Source organism: Manis pentadactyla, chromosome 19, assembly GCF_030020395.1.
Source record: "Manis pentadactyla isolate mManPen7 chromosome 19, mManPen7.hap1, whole genome shotgun sequence".
NCBI classification, from domain to species: Eukaryota; Metazoa; Chordata; class Mammalia; order Pholidota; family Manidae; genus Manis; species Manis pentadactyla.
Window position 1 is genome coordinate 5,765,059 of NC_080037.1, and position 21,752 is coordinate 5,786,810.

At 50.4% G+C, this 21,752-nt stretch overlaps 1 protein-coding gene across 4 annotated transcripts in view; it reads right to left on the reverse strand.

Annotated features, from left to right (window-relative positions):
• Window positions 1-21,752, reverse strand: part of DDR2 (discoidin domain receptor tyrosine kinase 2) — a 135,187-nt gene that overhangs the window by 67,549 nt on the left and 45,886 nt on the right. The window contains exon 1 of one of the 4 annotated variants that reach the window (XM_057495053.1): window positions 1,646-1,681. The exons of 2 other annotated variants lie outside the window; for them this stretch is intronic. In XM_057495053.1, the coding sequence (XP_057351036.1) occupies window positions 1,646-1,666 (21 nt within the window). In that variant the 5' untranslated portion in view covers window positions 1,667-1,681. Of the gene's footprint in view, window positions 1-1,088; window positions 1,443-1,645; window positions 1,682-21,752 lie in introns of those variants that run through there. One more of the 4 variants, XM_036922852.2, reaches the window with a different exon arrangement.

Below are 21,752 nucleotides of genomic sequence, written 5' to 3' on the forward strand. Positions count from 1 at the left end.
ACCCAGAAGTAAATAGAAGGTCAGGCAGTTGGAAGTGTGGCAGCCACAGCTAGAGATCAGCAAGAATGAAAAACCCAAGAACCTAGAAGGTCAAACTTCTTGCAAGTTATCTCAGACCTTGGGGGAGCTTCCAAAGCCTCTTCGTGAAACGCAGTCAGGGCCACATCACCGTGGAAGAGCACGTCATCGGCACACCCTGCCCGACGGCATCCCACCCTGTGAAGAGGTCACACGGGGAGGGCTCCTTCCTGGTCAGTCCTGTGTCGCCTGCAGCTGCAGTTATACACACCTGAGCACAGGCCACCCTCCTCTCTACCAACTACCTTGAAAAGTCAGACCATTTCCCTAGTAACAGGCACTACTCGAGAGCTCCAACAGGAGGGTAAATGAGGACAGAGCACAGGAACTTGGGAGAGGAGTCTGAAATGACGTTTGAGCTGCTGAGTGAGAACGGGTGAGCGGGAAGCTCAGGTCTCTCACTAGCTCACACTCCCCCTGACACCAGAGTATGGAGTTGTGCGTATCAGCGGCGAACAGCCTTCCAGTGCGTCAGGACACAGACCCTACCGCAATGTCTACTGTTGTGCTATAGAAAATGAATACACATGACAGATAGATAGCTGCAGATTCAGATAAAACAGATTTACATATAAAGAGAAACACTTTGATAAACATAGCTATATTAGTTAACTGCATCTATTTGGAAAAAGAGCACCATCATTCCCACTGTGATAATATGGAAAGTGGGCAGAGCAGGCAACCCTTGGGACTTTTTTCCCCTAACAAGATGGAAAGTCCAAGTGCCTCTGTTCCTCCCACACCCCTTTGGGGTGATCATATTTATAGATAGTAGAATTCTTTTTTCTTCCCCAAGTCTGAATATTTGCAAAAACCATCTTTCTCTCTGAAATGCAACTAGAGGTACATCACACTTTAAGAAATGTCTGAACTTGCCAGATTCACAAATCATGAAATGTTTATCTAATAATTCTTTGTACCAGCCTGCAGTGCCAGGTACCTTTGAATAACAAGTTTCCACACCACACATTCAAAATAACATTCAGTTTTAAAATGTTCCATCTACTTACTGAAGTCATGAATCACTGAGTGAGTCTCCACATAGCTAAATAATTCTTCACTTTACAAAAGAATCCAGCGCTTGGTTCCTCCAAATAGATGATCCTTCCAGAACATCCAATATATGATTGAATATACACTAAATCCAGTTGACAGTCAACGTCTCAGGAATGTGGCTTATGTACAAAGCAGGGCCCATCTGATCTGGCAGGTGGTCATTCTCCCCAGACCATCGTGCTTCCCAGACTCAAGAACTAGAGACAATCTGAGGTGACGGCCCCGAAACAGTCACAGATTTCCAGCCGCGACCTTCACGCGGAGCCTGGGATTGAGGAAGACGAAGAGCCTGCCGTCCTGGAAAAGCAGCCTGGACCCCCCCACCTACAGACAGGCCTTCCCTGCAGGAAAGGGCGGGGCCCTGGGAAGGCTGCTGGGGGAGGCGGAAGTGAGGCAAAGGGACTCGGGTCAGGCTGGATACCGGAGGTGTGTATGTGCACAATTGTGTGTGGTGCTTGAGCTTGTGTGTGCTGAGGATCAGGGCCTGGTGGGGTGAGGAAAAGCCACTTACTTTAAGGCCACATCTTTTCATTCAGGGCATTCAAGTCTTGTTTTTCCTCTGCTGAGTCATTTTCATTTCAGATTCAACAATCAGAAGAGCAATCAGGAGTATTTAATACTCAGCAAACAAATATGCAGAAATGAGCTTGGTTTTGGCAAGAGATGAGCCCCCAAACACACACACACACACACACACACACACACACACACACAGAGCTGTCCCAAACATCCGCATGTTTTTCTTGCTTCCCAAGGATTTGTGGAAGTCCTCCTCATTCCCAACTTTCCTCTGAGAGTCCCAACCTCATGCTTCTTAAAAAGTAGCCCCTCTGGTGCTGAGCCAAAGGCCCAGAATGGCCCAATCTGCACATGTTTAGGCACACGGGATGTGCCCCAGATGGCCTCCCTGGGGCTCAGGGTGGGAAGAATAGCAAGCAGGCCGGGGTCTGTTGTCAGAAGAGCTCTTTGTTGGCCTCTGCCTCACTCTGTCATCTGTAACATGGAGACACTTGAGTTCGTCCAAAGCTGGAGGGGAAAGGACTGGACAGCTCCCTCATTCTCTCACTCCCTGCCCAGGAAGAGGAGAGGGTGCTGAGTGCCGCCACGGCCACAGAAGGGACTCCCTCTGCCAGGGCAGGACGAACCACAGAACACCGATTATCTGGTATCATTTGCTATCCTCCTCTTTCTGTGTTATAGGCATGATGGAGGTCATTTCTAGCACCTTCATGTGACTCTAGAAGGAGGAAGAGTAAATGCAAAATGAGAACGGGGTGCTTTCCAAACACAAAATGATCTGACCGAAGCGCTGCAGTCCGGTGTTCCTAGGCGGGTCCCTTAACCTCACTGAGCCCCAGCGATCCCTGACTCTTCACTTGGACGGTTTATTCCCACCCCCGATTCCCCCTGTCCTGCCCCAGAGCATCTTTCCCACCCTGCCTCCTGTTTGCTTTCCCATCCCACCATCTACCCCAGGCTCCTCAGACCCCTGGAGCACGTGCTGGGGAGCAGAGGGCCTCCTGCGTGCATTGCCAGGCACAGGAAGGTCAGCGTGGGGGCTACAGGCGAGTCTTTGAAAGAAAAACACCAGTCCTCAAAATTATAGACCCACAAGAGTGAAGCTTGAAGGGGCCTGTGGGCTCATCTTTCTCAGTCCTTTCTATTCAAGATGAGGACGATGAGGCACAGCAGAAGCCAGCTGCAGGGAGAATTTCAGCAGTGAGGTAGGTCAGCACTTCGAAAACAACCATATACTAATTTCTGAGTTAAAGGACACTTCTCTGTAACCTGGGACTTAGGGGACAGGGTGGAAGTAGGAAATGGTGTCACTGCTAAAATAAAGTGGGATGAAGCATATAAAAGACTTCTGCACGGTGCCTGCGAGACAGTACATGCTTATTAGCATTTGGGTGTTCGTAGTGTATTATGAATAGAATGGTGCCTAAGAAGACAAGATCACAATCAAGGTGACAAGTTCATACTGGGCATCTATTGTGGACCCCGCACAGGTTGAGCCGCCTGGGGGGTAATACAACACAAAGGCATCTGTCTTAGTTCTTGGCAGGAGCAGATTTACGTGACAGTGGGTGAGCAAGTTCCCACTCTGCCGTGACTTAGGGATGGCAAAGTGGGAGATGGGGTGTTACACAGTCACTGGCCCAGAGACATATAGACACTGACAGTGAGGGCTCAGGGGTCCCACTACCTTGGACACACATGGCCCGGGAGTCCCTGCCCCATAGCAGAGGGTAGGGACCCAGTGCCTGAGATTCCTTTCCCGGCCCTTACCCCCGCCTTCGGGCACACGGCTCCCTCTGCTCCTGCGGCTTCTGCGACCCTTGCCAGAATTACAGTGTCACCAGTCAGAAGTCCAGCCTCTTTCCATCTCACGCTTCCTTCACATTGCTGGCTCAGTTCCCTTCTATGTGACTTTCACTGGCAGCCTCTGAACCCAGCAATGCAGAAAATATAAGTGTATTTAAGGCCGTGAAACATCTTCGGACTCCATCTGCCTTCAGGAAGTTTCCCTTTGCGTCACCAGGGCCTGACACTTAGTCTTGCTGTGTAAAGAGCCCCATCTCTCCAGTCGGCTGAGTCGCTTCATCTCCACGGCCTGGCCCAGCTGGAAGATGCCACCTTGCCAGCCTGCCCAGTCCTGGCCCCAGAGCCTTCTCAAGCTCAGTCTCAGAAATGCCCTTGCTTAGCACAACCCACCCCACCTCTCCCGCAGAAGGACCACCTACCAGCTCCTTTGGATAGGAGCTCATGGCTTCCAAGATGTCCTTTTCACCAGACAGACCCATGCTTTCCTTCTGACTCTTGTTTCTGAGCTCCTGACTCACCACATCCCATCACTGGGCCCAAATGACTGATTTGGGGTACAAGCAGACACGGGTATAACACCTGTTGGTTGCAGTATTTCTACACATACCCACCTGGCCAGCTGGGCTGTGAGCTTGTGGAGGGAGCGCCCTTGCCCTGACCTCCTTCAAGTCCCAGGGCAGAGCACGGGGTCTGGAAACAGTCAGCGCAAGCACTGGAATGAACAGATGACCCAGGGGTCTGCAGCGTCCACGCGTGTCTGCTGCCCTGTTCATCTCGCTGCGGACAGTTGAGAAGCGGAACACACCAGCGTTTCCACTCGTCTCTCACTCCTCTTTGGCCCTTCCTCCGGGCCTCAGTGCCCCGCAATGCATGCAGGCGGCCCTCTGCTCCCCAGCACATGCGCCAGGGGTCTGAGAGGCCTGGGGTAGAGGGTGGGATAGGGGAGCAAACAGGGAAACAGGAGGCAGGGTGGGAAAGACGCTCTGGGGCAGGACAGGGGAAATCAGGGGTGGGAGTAAACCGTCCAAGAGAGGAGCCAGGGATCGCGGGGGCTTTACCGATTCCACCGCACCAAACCCCATGCTCAGTAGATCCCGCACAGGGGCGTGTTGCTCCCTAATTGGGCTTGTATGTGGTGAAAATCTTGTCTCTGCAATAAGACTGCGAGCTCCTAAAGGGCAGGCATGGTTTCCATCCCTCAGGCTTTTACGAGGGCAATGCCCAACGCCAACGGAGCCTGCCACCCGCCAAGCGCTGTGCTAAAGCTGACGTGACTTCTCTCATCCGGCCCCCGTAGTGACTCTGAGGTCATGATCATTGTCATCACCGTACAGGCGGAAAGACCAGGACACAGAGGGGCGATGATCTGCCTGGGGGCACAGCCCTCCAGCACGGCAGCAGCCGACGCGCGGCCACGCACAGGGCGGTCAGGGCGGGCTGGGGGCGGCACCCCGCTGTGCTCCCCCACCCGGCCCTGTGGCCAGCCTAAGGGACAGCTCTGCCTCCCCCAAGAGCTCTCTTGGGCTGCCTGGGGGAGGGAGTCCGACCTCGTGGCCGGCTGGGCCTGCCTCCCGGCACGGGGCCTGCTCTGCGCCCTCCGCCCCTGCCCCTGGCACCCAGCCTCGTGCACGCCGCCCGTGCAGCGCAGCGGGACGGTCCCGGCAAGCACAGACGGTTCTATGGCTCTCGGAGCTCAGATAATTTGAAGGGCCCACTTTATTAAGAAATATAATATAAAATCACAAATACAAAATTAAGTTCAATGCTTCAGGAAGATCTCGAACAGTGAGGAGGAGAGAAGCAGGAGCTTCACCACCCGACGGCAAAGCCGCCCCGCGCCAGAGTCCTGGCCACCGAACTGCTCTGTCCCCTGAGCAGCAGCACCCTTCCTCGGGCCGGGCTCAGCGCCCTCTGTGTCCCCCTGGGGGCCAGAACGGAGGCCCCTCTCAGCCCTGGCACTTGGAGTTCTCTCGGCTGGGGCTCCGGCCACTTTCCCAGGCGCCCCAGACGTGACAGCATGCTCCCCCCGAGCCCGGGCACACACTGCTTCACAGCAATGAGCGCCTCCGCCGCTTGAAACACCGCCGAGCAGACCCAGCAGGCAGCCCGGGTGCCTTGTCCCTCCCCATCTGACAACGGAGCCAGGCCAGAGCAGAGGTGGGGGCAGGAGCCCACACAGGCCCTTTCAGGAACCCCCGGGCCTGTATGTGGAACAAAACTCAGGGCCGTTAAGAGGCAGCCCGAGGGAGAGACCGCAAGGTCGCTCTGGGACGCAGGGGCCTGAGATGGGAGAAATGGGTCCCGGATGCGCCAGAGCTGAGCTGGTGCCAAGCCTGAGGCTGCAGGAGCCGCGGTCTCTCACCTCGGGGAGCAGCAGAGAAGCCCAGCCAGAGCTCTCCACAGAAAGGCGGCTAGTCTCCTCCCGGGGGCCCAGAGGCGGCCCCAAAGCTGAACGACAGACATTCATCAGATGGGAAGGAGCCAGCGAGCATGAGAGGCTGGAGCCAGCCAGCCCTCCCCCCTCCCCCTGACCCTCCCCAAAGCCAAGGGCAGACCTGCGGGGGCTCTGCAGACCCCAGGAGGGGACCCTCGCAGCAAGGGCTGCGCTGTTCAGCTCGCCAGAGAGTCCCAGTGAGGTCCTGTTCTGTAAAGTGGTCCAGACTGTTCAGAGGCCTTATCAGAAAGTTATCCCATGTTGCGTGTATTAAATCAGGGTAAGAAGGTCATGCATGTTTAGCAACCCTCCCGAGACAACGAACAAGGCCCATCGGCTCTCCTCCCTGCAGCCTGGCTCCTCTGCCCCTCCGCACGCTCAGGCTGGGCCTCCACTGCTCCAGGGCGCCCCCCGGTGATGAGGGGATGCAGCCACAGTGAGGCAGGGCCATGCCTGTCAGGGGCGGGGAGCTGCTCTGTCTGCACCACGCCAGTCCCATGCTAGACCCCTGAGAGGCGATGCCTTCACCAGAAAAGGAAGCGGGAAGTGGACCTGTCCCTCGTGCCTGCCAGGAAAAGGCAGCGCTGCCCCGGGGCGCACCCTTCTCCTTCCCTCTGGTCTCCCTCCCTCCTCTCACCGACCAGCCTGTCAGTGAGACCAGCAGAGCGGCAGGCCCTCCACCACCTTCCCTTCTCTGGTCTCCTCCCTGTTGTTGGTGATAATCTGCCTCGGACTGGAAGTCAATTCCTTTCATACGATTCAGTCTGGTGTCTGTTTTCATCCCATTTATATAGTGCCAACTCTATTTCCCTCATTAACGCACTGAGGTCAGGGTCTGAGCTGTGGGCACCTCGGCACCTGCACAGCACTTTACGCATTTCTGAGCAAACTTCGCAGACTCTCTCCCAAGTTCTGGCCTGCCTGGCTGTCCTTTATTCCTCATTACTCACACTATTCTTTTCCCCTTAAGCATAGTCCCAACTTTCAAAAGGAAAAGAAGGCTTTATGTATCACTTAACCAGCACTTCACCACTTATGTGGTAAAGAGGAAAGGATGTATACTTATACACACACACACGAAATAGCTCAGAAATGCCACCGCCTACGAGTTGGTACAAAAAACAGGGGGGTCCGCGAGCTCGGTGGCTCCGCAGCAACGGCAGCTGGCCAGCTGCTCAACTCATGGCCCAAGTCGGACAAACCCACGGTTCTCCCTGAGGTTCTCTAGCTTGATCTGTAAAACAAAGGGGCAGGTTTGTTCTCCTCCTTCTGCACAATGAGCAGTACCGAGGCTTGTCTGATTAAAATCTAAAGTAGAGAATAAAGGTGCTACAGCTATGGAGAGGACAATGAGATGAAAGGGCCTGGACGTAAAATTTAAACGACACGCAGATGCCACTACTTTTGAGGGTCACACCAACAAACTACATACTCAAAGTCTTCAGAAGTGACAGGCATTTGCGGAATGGTCTGTACTCGGAGCCACACAGGGGAATCTAGCTAGATAGATGGTATGTCCACAAAGCAAGAGTGAATGTAAGACCTTTATATTGTTCTTGGTCTTTGAACTCACTGGTTCCACAGGATAAAAATATAATCTGGTTTTATAGCCAGAGGAGAAAGAAGAGGACCTAAGGAATGTCTCTTTTTCTTACAACTGATGGGAAAACTTAAATATTTGCAAAGGCAAGTAGAAGAAATCATGCAAGAAGGAAGGGAGGGAGAGTGACAATAATTGCCAAGAAACAAAGATAAGGAAATGTGATTCAGTCCTCGATGCACAGGAATACCTGTGATGGGGATGCTAGGAAGAAAAATAGACAAAGAGGAAAAAGAAAAGAACCAAAATTGTACTTCTGGGAATGAGGTGGCTCAGTGGAAAAAGCCTCAGTGTTAAAACAGTGAAAAGGGATGTCACGCCCCCTTTCCTCAGAGAGGGCGTAGTGGCCTTGATGACCAGGACATAGAACCTCCAGGACCCACAGGTTCCACAAGCTTAAGACACACCCAGTAGAAAGTGGGGAGAAGTTGTTTCCCTAAACAGGACATAAGAGGATTCATTGAGGAACCTCGGAATGTTCACCTGGAAAAAAGAAGACTCCACCAGGGACTGAGGGTCTTCAAATATGTGAAGCACTGTCCCGTAGTAGAGGGACACAGAGAGTAAACAGAGCTTCACCATCATAACTAAGGAAAGACAGAGAGGCAAATTCAATGCCAAATAAGGGGGGACATCCTAGACATGAGAGCCATCCAAAACTGGAGTGTGCTTCTTTGTGAGGGTAACTGTATGTGATGAGCTCCCTGTAACTGGAAGTGTTCAAGTAGAGGCTGAATAATCATCTTACTTAGAAGACTGTAAGGAAAAGTCTTTCTCTGTGGAGGAGACTGGGCTAGCAACTTCTAGTCCTTTCCAGTTTTAATAATCTGTCTGTTTATCAGAGCACAAAAACAGGGTAAGCTGACAGAAGCTTGATACAGAGGACAGGGGCATAGACATGAGTTGAAAGAACTACTTTTTTATGCTGACACAGGTTTGAAGCCTCATACAATGACACCTTGTGGCCCAAAAGTCATATGGTTCGCAGACACACGGACACTCCCATATGCTCACACCACGTGCACAGCAGACATCAGAGCAGGTCATTGTCACCTGCTATCTTATGCATATGCCATCCGGCCCAGACCCCACGGCTAAAGTGACATATCGGGGCTGTGCTCTACTGCTGTGAAATTGTTTAAAGCAACTTTTGAGTTTCCATTAGAAGATTTAGAGGGCAAAATTGATCACTTTTCTAGGAAAATATGGTCAACTTATTTAATGCACCTAGTAGTTGTAAAGAATAATTAGATCTACTGTGGTCAGTCTTAAAATCCTAGTTATTCAAGTGTTTAAACCTGAAAACTACACTAGTAAAATAGCTCCTCTTCTCATGTCCTGATCTCCTGAATCGTACATTATTTATCAGTGTCTTGAATACCGGGAAATATACACCAGTGTTTCTCCTACTTCATTTCACTACACCATACATAGGAGACAGAATATGAGAAAGAAAACACTGGGGCAATAACACAACACATTGGTTCTCATCTCCACCTTCAGCTATAAGCAGGCTGAGGGCATAAACTCTGTCCTCTTCCCCATCGTGCCCTGTAAGTGATTCGTGACTCTGAGTGACCCCTCATCGCTGCATCTTCTCAGAAATATCTCCCCTAATGGCTTGTCATGACCCCAAGCCCCAATATTAGAGCCTGGAGGCTATTTCTTCTAAAATTTCAGTTAGAATATATATTTTAAGATTCATAATGTATATATATATTTAATGTGCATTTAATGAAAGAAAGACACAATCCAAGCATGCTCATCGTTCTGTGCAAATAATTCCTCTTGTGTAGAAGTTTACACATACTCCAGGGTCCCAAGGCTCAAATCATGTGATAAAAATTCTGAAAGCTCAACATTATCCACACAATGTGGAGTCCCAGAGTCTCAGGCAGCCCAGGAGCAAACATTCCCCTGGGTGGGATTCTCCAGAATGGCCCTCAAACAAGTCACACGATGCCCTTAACTGAGCTCCCTGCAAAGGGATGTGGCACACAAAGGTATCTAGGTCATGGTCATGGGGTCTGTTAGGCTGGAGAAAGGAAAAACAAGGACATGCAAACAGAACAGAGAGATGCCATAGGGGGAGAACAGACCAGACCCCAAGGTCCGTGCCTTACATGGAAAGGGGACAGCTCTCCCTGAATTCCATCCTGATGTGCCAACTGGGACCCGGATGTCAGTCTCCTCCCTCTTGGAAGGAAAAAAGTTTCTAGTTGTCTATTATGTCACCTTTAGCCAATCATACTTCTCAACACCCCCTTAGGATAGCTTGCCCACTCCTCCGCCTCCTAATCCCTTATAAGCCCCCACCTCCCTGACCGGGTGTGACTTCTCCGGCTTGTAGTACCCAGGCCCCGAGAACATCACCCGGGGGTATTTAAATAAAGTACCTGGCCCTTTGTTGCCTCTCTTTGCCTGCTTATTCCGGCTAGAATTTATCTTACAGGGTCCACAGTAGCCCAAGAGGCACAGCGCTCATAAGGGTTTAGGATCCAGGGCTGATAGATAAGAAGGAACAAATTCACCCAAAGTGGGAGAATATAGTGTTGCTGGGGGAAGCCAAGATATTGCTGCTAAACACCTAGTGAGGGAGAGACAAGGCTGAAAACAGGAAAGCAGATTCTAAGACTAGGATCCCGCAATACTGGATAAAGAAACTCGGTGAGACAGTCTCAGGGCAGTCATGCTCACTGTGAACGTGCGGACCCCCAGCTCCAGCTGGTCCGTGGCAGTTTAAAGAGGCTTCCTCGTGAGTAACAGCACTTGTCTGAAACTGCTCGTGCTTATAGTCAGGGCATGTGTGGGATATCACTTTCCAGTCTAATTCAACCACATGCCAGCTGATAGGACAGGTGAGAATAGAAGCTAATTAGGAGGAAGAGATCTGAGTAGGATCTCAACTACTTATTTGCAGATGCAAAGAGCTTGGCATTCATGTCTAAGAATCGCACCACAGACCTTTGGCTCGTGTTCTTATATCCACAGTGTGATGAGGCTCAATCTGGGTTTTTACTTGGATAAAATTGATGGCATTTGTAGCAATAATGAGTGATTCTTACAGAAAGGAAACAAACTTGAGAAGTTGGGTACTTGAAACACTACATTTTGCTTTTATTTTCTCATGCTTTGAGTGAACCAAACAAGAAATGGAGAATGGGGTAGGCATCCCACCAGCCCCTGGACAGTTTGTGGGACCCAGATCCCATCACTACGTTGAGCGGCAGACTCTTCTCCAACACTCCATACTCCTCAAAACCAGCGTGCCCAAACGTAAGCAATCCCAGCTTAGAGCACCTACTAGCCCATTTTTCACAACCATTCGGTTTTGCTGTCCATGACGAGATAAACACTGTTTCTCAAGTGAGGGACGCTGGGGAGGCAGAAGTGACCAGCATTAACACAGAATGGCAGCAATGGGATATAAATGGATGCAGGGGGAACCATCACAGGTCTTGAGAAAGCAGTCATTAAAGCATTATGGCCTAGCTGGGCCAGTGTTTAGAATTATAACGCTCATGAGGTAAGTTTCAGAGCAATGCAGCAGACGGTTTTTGAGAAACCCAAATGCCTCCAGTTAGTTCCCAGTCTGTGCTAGCCTTCTCCTGCACGTCCTGCCACAGGAGCATCCTGTTGCAGATAATCCTCGTTACATAAGGATCTGGAGAACCCCCGAGAATATCCTCACCACACAGAAAACACCAGAAGGATTGCAGATTAAAAGCTCCTCCCTGCTATGAATCAAACGGAGCAATTTCAGGCTTGAGAAAGCGTAGCGAGTTCTCCTCCCTTTCCTCTGAAAACCCCAGGACAGGCTTTTAGGAATAAAGCACATTCTTAAGAGGCCACGAATTGCGGGAGAAGCCCTCCAAAACTAGCAAGGGGGACACTTAGAGAGGAACCCTCTAAATGTCCCCTCCGGCTTTCTTGTAGTTCAAAAGGAGAGCCATGGGTTGCAAGGTGCCTGCGGACCTCCCAGGGATCAGCTTCTGCGGGTGGCAACATTCATAACGTCAACCCTCTCCCAGCCCTGAAGGAGCCGGGCCACTCAGCCGGAGGCGGGGGAGAGGCGGGCAGAGGAGAGCCCACCCTAACCGGGAGCTGGATCTCAACGCACCTGGGCTAGGTGCTATTCCTCCCTCTCCCCTGAAAAACAGTCACCATGACACCCTGAGTGAAAATAAAGGAGAAGGAAAGATAAACGAAATATATTCTCTGCCCCAGGCAGGCCCAAAGGCGCGGCGAAGCGTCTTGAGTGAGTCACAGACCTCTCCCAGTGCTCCCATCAGCTCCCAGTGCGCACAGCAAGGGGCTGATCCCCTCTGGGAAGCAAAGCATCTACCTGGGCAGCTTTTGAGAACTGAATCCCTGGACCACTCTGCTGGGACACAGGATCCCACAGGGCTTTGCCATTTGCTTTATCTCCCTCCCTTCTCAACTCTCCCACCTTCTCAGTTTTCTCCGAGTCACCTGCGCCGGTGTTCAAGTTCATTCAGCAAAGTGATCTAAGAAGACAGTTCTAAGGCACATGGATAAGAAGATAAATTGCAATTACCAGTCACCAACAAATTCGTAGCTTCTATTCCCCATCTCACAGAGGATTGATCTAATCAGCAGTTGCTCACAAGCATAGGTTCTCAGGGTTAGAAATGGATACCCCTAGGCTGTCTAAGGCTACGGCCCCTCCCTCAGCAGCCACAGCAAGCAGCAGAGCTCAGAGGGGAAGCTACACAATACCTGGCTTTGAATCTCAGCTCTGCCCTTACCAGCTGGGTGATTTTAAGCAAGTTGCATAATGCTCATGCCTCAGTTTCCTTATCTTACAAATGGGTCCCTAACAGCAGGACTGCACAAAGGACCATCACGAGGAAAGATGAGCTAATACTCAGAGCAGCACTTGGCCTCGAGTCTCAGCTGTTGTGATAATCACAACTGGAGCTGTTTGAGCAACTAGAGCTCATCACATTTCATAGTAAATATACTTTGACTACCTCTAGTACATGGTGAGGGCTTGTGCATATTAAATAGTGGTGACATTACAACACCTTGGCAGCAAAAACAACTCACCAAAAGCCAATGAAAAGCCCCGCCTCTGTTGCTCTAAAAGGAGCAGTCAGGTCAGCATGCAACGCTGTCAGGTTGGCTCTCTCCCTGGCATACATTTCTCCAACTATGTCTAATGCCACATTACTTATAAATTTGGGGGGATACTTCAGCTTTCAGCAAGTGGCTGGGTGAGATCCTGCAGTTTCAGCTTTTCCTTGCCAGGGGTTCCAAGGACCTAGATTTTATGACCTGCCCAGGAGACCCCCTGGGCTCCAACAGCGGGCCTGCTCTGTGCACTCCTGGGAGGCAGTCCTAGGTTCTCCTTAAAAACTGTCTCTAATTCCATCTTTTCTAAAACACACACTCTTACCAATAATTCTTATCTGCAAGTTCTGCAAAGATCAACAAACAAAAGGACAGAGAAAGAGTTGCTTAGGAATGTGTTGTGCGCTTTCCCGCTAAGAGGGTGGCCAGACTCCAGAGGGGTGTGTCCCCACCAATCCCACCCACACCCCGAGTGATGATGGGGGCTCAGCAAAAGGAGGTGTGGAGACACACGCAGAGGGCTCGGGCGCACTAGAAATCTCCACGGGGAAGTGGAGGGTCTGGCCTGCTTCGTGTAGGGGCTCAAGGGCCATAAACTGGGAAGTGACTACAGAGCCTCGGGCAGAGGACGGGCCCAGCTAGACAAGTGGGGACTTTCGGTCAGAGGAGACCAGTGGCTGGGCAGAGAGCATGTCAGGGAAGAAGGCCGGGAGGCACATGGCCTACCTCTGATTTCAGCAGGAAGAGCGGGGCAAGCTGCAAGGGTGTGGGTGGGAGGGGAGAGGAAAGGGGCCTCTGGTAATAAGTCGGTGGTTTGGGCCCTGACCAGGAGGCTGTTGCTGTCAGTTTCATTTTGGGCCGGGGATTTGTGAGGTGCTTGGCCAGCAATCGCCCCCACCAAATGTGCATCCAATCAGTGTCATTTTTCAAACCCTCCCCCTACTTTGGCCAAGGAGGCAGCGAGTAAAGCCAGAGACGCAGGCCAAAACAGGCGGAGCGTGGGGCTCTGCGGCAGGCTGGTCCCTAGAGCTCAGGAAACAGGACACCGAGAGGGAAGAGCTGGAGGAAGAGTCACAGCCAAAGGGACACACCCTCGGCCAATGCGCTGCACCCAGAGGCCGCAGAGGGGCCCCGGCCAGTCCCGCTCCCGTTCCCTCCAGGATCGCAGCCCCCCCAGGGAGGGGAGACTCTTTCTGCTCAGAGAGTATCCTCTCCCCCGCCACCCACGATTCAGAGCTCTGCCTTTACGAGCCCTCGCGTGGTAAAGCTTATTTCAGTGCTATTTGGTGGAAACACTGTTCCAGCGTGTTCTGTAGGCCAGATGCCCGCTTTGCCTGGCATTTGTTATCACCCCTCACCTACCCTTGAACCAGTACTGCAGCACGGTGGGCGATTATGCCATGGATGGTCCACAGCAACAGATGACCGAAAGTGAGATGCGCTCAGCCCTAGAACGAGCCGGCTGGCTTGCTTCTCAGTATGGGAGGCAGTACAGCCTAATGGCTAGGAGTCCTGCCCACTTCAAGCAGGGGGAATGGGTTCAAAGCTCGGGGCTACCAGGGCCCTGCTGTCACCTAGGGCAAACCACTGAATTTCTCAGAGTCCCATTTTCTCACCTGTAAAATGGGGACATAAAGGCATTGATACCGTATGACTGGCATTGGAGTTAAGTAAGATTTGTCAATTTAAAGCAGCTGTAGTACCTGGCTGGCACAGAGCAAGCACTCAATGAATGGTAGCTATATGTCTGACGCTGATCTATAATTCTCCAATAGTCGTGTCAAAAAAAAATTCCTTCAGTTGATTTGAGAGACTTTGGCACGGCATCCTTGGCCCATTTTAAGTCCCTGCTCAGATCTCTTCTAATCCTCGTGCCCAGCAGGGATCAGGGATCACTTCTCACCTACGTACAAGCCATGAGCATAAGAGAGGATACTGGTTCCTTCCCCACGGTCTCTCTCCCTTCTGTTGTCATGTTCAAAGCTTTCATTTCCATAGGAAGGGGCTTTGATAAATTGGAAAGAATGTCCACCTTACATTCCCAAAACCAGGCAAAACTAATGAAGTTTAACTCAGAATTTTTTTCCAGAAATTAAGTCTCAATTCTAGAAATAAGTCACGATAATGATGTTGCTCTGCAGCCAGAGTAGGATCTCTATCTGCTTTTGAATTTTTTTTCACAGATTCAAAGTTCCCTAGATTGAAGTTTTAGATACAATTGAGTGAAATAAGGTAATATTAAAATTTGGAAGATCCTGTTTATGTTTTTTAAAAATTTTGGAACACACAGTTACCAAGAATAAGAACTTAAAAACAAAGCAGGTCTGACTTTTGTGAGTTGGTGATATTGTTTTGACTATAAAACAGTTCTATCAGTTACTAATAAAAATACTTCTAGACTCTTGTCCTATCATAAGGATCTAGGTAAACATGCACCCATTCATTTAGTTTTTATTGGGCAATTTCTAAATGTCAGGAATTGTGCTAAGCACTGGGAAACAAAACAGAAACAGTTATTTCCCAGGGGTATCTTAGAGTTTAGTGGGAAGTTCAGAAATAAGAGGCAATTAAGGAATGATGTAAGAGAGCAAGATGGGGGACATAGGGCATCATGAGAACCCCTGGGAAGGACACCTGGCTGATAGGTAGAGGACAGGAGAAACTTTCCAGGATAAACAACATCTAAGCTAAGACCTGTGAGATGGGCAAAGCCTGGAGTGAGCAGGTGGGGGGAGAAGGAAGCTGCCAGTAGGAGCACCCTCATGGAGACAGGCCCGGAGACCAGAGGGCTGGGAGCGGATCTGAGGAAACGGGGTCATTCTGGTGTCACTCAGCGTGGGAGTCAAAGCACATGCAGGAAGAAATGAGACCAGAGTGGGAAGCAGAATCTTGCAGGGCAGTTATTCTATGCAAACATGGGAGTCCCATCAGAGAACAAAAAAATGGGAAGTGGGAAGGCGGAGTTAAAAACTGTTGTCCAAATAGATAGCAACAGTGGGCATGGAGAAACAGTGGGAAAATTAAGAGAGATGTAGGTATGGAACCAAATGGATTGGTGATTTGGTTTGAATACGAGGGTGAAGAAGAAAGAGAGAGAAGCCAAGAATGAGGCCTGAGATTCTGGCTTGGGCAGCTAGGGTTCCCCCACAGGGCCTTTGCACTTGCTGCTCTCTGTGCCTGGCAGGCTCCCCCACAAACCTGCTGGGCTCACTCCGTCACCCTATTCAGGTTCCCACTCAGAGGCTAACTTACCAGAGAGTCGTCTTCCACCACCCTATGTAAAATAACATCTCATCGGCGCCCACATCCTCGCCTCAGCTTCTTTCCTCGCTATCCTCTTAGCCCCTAACATCACTTCGTGGATTTATCTCCACCTCACATGTTACACATTTGCATGTTCAGCTGCCTCTCTGTCCCCAAGAGAAGGTGAGCTCTGTGGGAACAGCAATGTTTTCTGTTTTGTTCCCTGTTTTATCCTCAGTATCTAACACAGTTCCTGGCACATGGTCACTCTCAATATACCTCTATTTAAAGATTAAATTCATAAAGATAGGAAACGCTAAAAGTGAAAATGCAAAAGCAGTCTAGAAAATCCCACTCTCTCTTCTTTTCTAAAGCTTTTGTTCAGAAGCTCCTTTGTTAGTGAATGAAAATACAGCGTACAGAAAGGCATGCAAATCATACGGGCAGAGCTCAATGAATTACAACAGAGTGAGCATGCTCGTGTTATCACCACTCAGGGCAAGAAGTAAACCATCGTCAGAAGTCCCCAACATGACCCACCCCATCACTACCCCTTGCTCCTCCCCAAAGGTAACCAGTAAGCTGACCTCTAATGGAATAAATAATTGTACCTGTTTTTGACATTTTGATAAATGGAATAATTCCATTTGTATTCTTGTGTCCAGCCCCTCTCAAGTCGGATTGGTGGGGTTCATCCGTGTCATTATACAGAGCAACACTTTATTCCTTTTCCATGGCTGCATAGGCTTCCACTTTATGAATGGCCCACAACTTATTTTCTACTGTTGATGAACATCTGGGTGTTTCCAGTTTGGAGCCACTACTACTAGCACTACTATAAACACTCCAGGACACACCTGTAGGTGAAATCTGTATGCAGCTGGGGTGGGGGTGTCCTAGGAGAGTGATTGCTGAGTCAGAGAGTATGTATATGTTCGAATTTTAACAGCTACTGCCAAAAAGTCTTCAAAACAGTTGCATCAATTTCTACTCTTGCCTGCAAAGTATATTCTGTTTCATTGCTACAAATCCTCAACAGTACTTGGCATACAAGTCTATTTAATTTTAGCCATTTTGGCTGGCACACAGTAAAATGTCATTTCCACAGCAACCAGTGAAGGTAAGCATCAAGATATTCATTTGTATGAAGTTTCTGCCCAAAGTTCTTTACCTTTCTTCTGTCTTTTTCTTAGTGATTTGGAAGGGTCCTTTATATGTCTGAATACAGGCCCTTTGTTGGTCATAAGCGCTTCAGATATTTTTTCCCAACTGGTGTTTGTAAAAGAAAGTCACTTTCTTAACAGTGGCTTTCGATGAACACTAATTCTTAACTTAGATATAATCCGTTTTCTCAGCCTTTTTCCCTTTAGGTTCGTGCTTTTTGTGTCTTGGAAGAGTTCATGAAAGAGGATGAGGAAAGTGGGGAAGTGGAGAGGAAAGGAAAGTGCTTTCTGAATGAGGGGTCGGTGCAAGCCAAGGTAGAGGTGTGTTCTCGAGACCGAGCTGGCCTGGCTGGAGTGGCAGGTCTGCACCAGTGAACGTGGGAGAAAAGGTTAGTCCCGTAGGTGGGGCTCAACCTCAAGGATGCTACTGCATTTCCCCTTGGCCTGAAGACAGCGGGCTGCTCTGAAGTCCTCGTCTCCACCTACCTACAGGCCTTCCTTATACAGCTTTCCTGTCCCTGCAGCTGACCTCGTGGATATGGTCACCCCAAAACTGAATCACTGCCCTCCATGAGAGCTTTCGACCCTGTACATACTTCTATCTCTGCTCTTATATATGTATTTCAATTTATCTTTGTTCCAGTCTAAAGTGACAACTTTCTGGAAGCAGACATTGGCAGTGGAGCGCAGGGTCTGGCAGCACTTGTATCAGCTCCTGAGAGCTGACTATTACATGTTCAAGAATCCTGCAAGCCCCTTGACATCACATTGGCAGCTGGAAACCCCCCATGCTGGGAGTGTTTTCACACTGTGGAAAGTAGCAGATTCTACAGATGGGGGCCACCCTCTGGCCCCACAGAGTCCAGTTACGTATTTGTCAGCACTTCACTGACACTGGTCTTATGCATCTCCATATAGCAATGAATGTAGTGTCCGCACTAATGTTTGTTGAATTAAATTGCATTTTTTCACACCTATCACACCTTTTAGAACCCCAGGTAAATAAATTCTCCCCATTAGAATTGATAGGATGCTAAATGAAATAACTCAAACACAGAAAGATAAGAACTGCATGATTCCACTGACATGAGGTATCTAAAACAATCAGGCTCACAAAATCAAAGGCTGGAATGGTGGTGACTGGGGTAAGGGGGGCAATTAATGGGAAGTTATTCATCAACAGGCAGAAGGTTTCAGTTAAATTTCATTTAATTATGGAATTTTCTCTAGAGACCTGCTCTCTGCCATTCCTATGGTAAACAAGAATGTACTGTACACTTGAAATTTGTTAAGAGGATAGGTCTCCTGTTATCAAAATAAAAAAACTTTTTAAAGAATCCTGCTCTCTCCTCCTTCAGTACTACTGGCAAGTCCGTGGTGCTCATTCACTCGGCACGGGGACGCCCTGTCCGAGAGTTTGCCCGTGAGCCCCTGAAGCAGCCAGGGGGCAGCACTGGGTAACACACAGCTGGGGGCCAGGTGTGAGCTGGAGAAGCGGTCCTCCCAGAGCACGCCTTCAGGGGCGGCTAGAATCAGGTGCTCAGCCAAGAGGCCTGTGAAGCATCGATTTTTCCCATGCAAATCTCAGAGTAAAAACAGCCCACACGTTTCCTAGAGCCAAGAGCGATTCTAACTCAGAGGGCCACTACATGAGGAGGAGCCTGGTGGGCCAGCTGGGTCAGACAGAGGGGCATGTCCCTTGGTGTTCCCTCCATAAACAGGATGGGTAAATGTCGGCTGGTCAGAGGACTCATGACTCACAACAATGCCTGCTGGCGTAAAGGGTTTTCAGTAAAAGGCATAAGTAGTTTTATTTACCACACAAACCTAAGAGCCAAAGCCTGGTGAAAGAATGAATACAAATTAAATAGACACAACCCCAGCACTGCAAAGCAATTAAAAAATTTAACCCTTTGGTGTGAGAATAAAAATACCTTCCCTGTGATTCTTAACCAAAAGAATGTCCAGGGTTTTGGGGGTCAGTGTATCAGAATTTCCCTTGAGGGTAGGGATGAGGGCCAGGGTGATTCAAACAAAAATCACTCGATATTATAATGGCTTTTATTTATTTTTAGTCATGGTAATTCACTTACTTGGAACATTAAGGAAGGCGTAATGTTTTATGTTTATAAAAAGAGGCATGGGTGTTCAAAAGGATGAGAGATGTTTTTAACATATTTTAATTCTCATCTTTTACAGATGAGGAAACTGGAAATCCAGCTGTGAACCCCACGGGAGCATGGACTATGTCTGCCCTGTCCCAAGTACGCAGCCAGGCTAACAATGCCTGGCACCCAGTAGGTGTGCTGTGAATAGCTGCTGAATGGAGAGAGGCGCCTGGGCCAGCGCTGCGCATAGTGACATTTTGGCAGCGCCCGCATGAGCGTCCTAACCCCAAACCCTGTGATCTTTCCGCCCTGGAGTGGCGGTTAATTAAGAGCATGGACTCCGGAGCCAGACTGCCTGGGTTCCTACACCAGCCCCACCACGTACTGGCTGTGTGACGCGAGAGGGTTATATAACACCCCTGAGCCTCGGTTTCCATAAAATGGGGGTCAGCACAGTCTACTCCCAGGCAGCACCGAGGAGCATGAAGTGAGGACATACATGCAAAGCACCCAGAAAGCACCCAGCTCACCGGACGTGCTCAGTGTACAATCGCCGTCATTATTACAACACAAATGGTAAGAGGGAACCCAACGATCTTGGTCCCTAATGGCTCACACTGTCTTCTGTGTTCGTGGTGAGCCCTTTGAAACGAAACGTCAACCTGAGACGAACTTTAAAGCACGACTTATAAACGACACTTTGCTTTTATTCCGGAGGCCCATCAGCTCACAGTAAACCCAAAGGCCACCAGAAACCTAAAGCAATGACACCAGTGAGACAGCCTTGGAGGGAGGGTGCCCTTATTCCTCACACTATCCCCTCTGAAGCCCAGGAGAGGTGGGGTAGCCTGGTGGTCGAGACGCAGATGCTGGGCCTTAAGTGCTCGGATTTAAACCCCAGTTCCTCCATTTGTTTCCGTACGTCTGCGTAATAACTGGGGTGAGTTACTCACTCTCTGGACCTACGCTTCTTCAACTGTAAAACAAGCCCGACAGCCACCTGCCCGAAGGCTCGCGGTGAGGACCAAACCCTGACCGGCGCTTGCATAGCCTCACGACGATGGGCCGGCACCGCGCACATCCCTGCGGATCGTGGGCGCTGTCGTGGCCTCAGCTGCGCGGCGGTGCCCTGCCTTGCCCCAGGCTAACCTTCCCGCGGTGACCACACTGTAACTGGCACCAGAGCCACGGCCCCAACCTGCAGAGCAGCCCTGACACCGGCCAGACTGAATAAGGAGCCCTGCGCAGACGTGGGGGCAATTTTCTGGCAGGACGTAGTGAACGGGGCCCGGGGCCCGGGGCTTCACCATCGGAGGAGACAGACGCCACGGTCCCGACCCAGTGACAGGGGCGTGAGGAGCCCGTGGCACCGCCAGGCAGCCGAGCCACGGCTGGCTGATGCCGAGGGACCCGCGGGGAGCTGAGCGCTCCAGGCCACCTGCCCGCCCCTGTGCTTTCCTGGGCCTGCTCCAGCCGGCGTTCTGGCCGCCCAACAGCCCGGTTCAACCCAGGACAGCTCTCGGGTGATCGCGTCTACTAACGCGCCCCTGGACGCCCCTCCCCTGTGAGTCACGGCCGTTCTCCTTCAGGACAGACTCATGCCCGCACACAGCTCAGATTTTAAAGAGAGAGTAGAAATGCTTTTCATCTAACACAGCTTAAAATCAATATATTCATAGATTTTGTAGAACCAGTGTAGCATCGTGGTTAAGAGCTTAGCCTCCAGAGCCAGGTGCTGCCTGAGTTCAGATCTTGACTGAACCACTTCCCTACCCCGGGGTGAGATGCTTAACCTCTCCGTGGCTCTGCTACCTTACCGGGAAAACAGGACAATTACATCTACTGCACATGGCTTCCCTGAGGCTAACTGAGGTAACGTGTGAAACTCTTAGGGGACACCTCACAAATGCTAAGTATTCTCCACGGTTAGCTATGATGAGCTTACCGCTCACACTGGGGTGGGGGCAGGGGGCACAGCTGTCTGTGCAAATGAACAGAAGGGAAACAGTCACCCGAACAGAACAAGAGGCTGTGTCCATTTGTGGGTGCCGGTGCCGGGCCCGGGGGAACAGGTCAGCCTTGCTGGCTTCACTCTTCACTCACACTCATGTATGCCCACTGGCGGACGTGCCCAAAGCAGAGGTTCTTTCAACTGCCCCACCCCTTTATTTGTATAACACTGAGGTCTCAGAACCAATGTTTCCAATTTCCCGAAAAATCACCTTTGCACTGAGTCAGCCTGGCAACTTTTAGTATGTGGCATTGCAGTTTCAAAAAGCTGTGACTGAAAACACCAGATGCCCACCTACATCATGTCTTGCTTCCCTCATTGCACCAACATAGAACCAGCAACCCACAAAAATGACACCCCATTAATGCTTGGTACCCTTAATGCTCCTGATCCGTTGTGGGGTCAAGTACACAGCAGCATTAGGGCCAGAATTGATGAGGTCAAGGTCTTACAATTCAACCTCTTCCATGTCCTCCGCGTGGTCCACGTAACACCACCTCTGCTTCAGGGCACCAGACGCCTCCTCCGTCCCCACCAGAGCTCTGGGTCGAGGGACAACACAGGCCAGAATGTCATGACAGCATCACACTCAGTTAAAACCAGAACTGAGGCTAGAACACCCAGGCTCCTGGCTCCACGA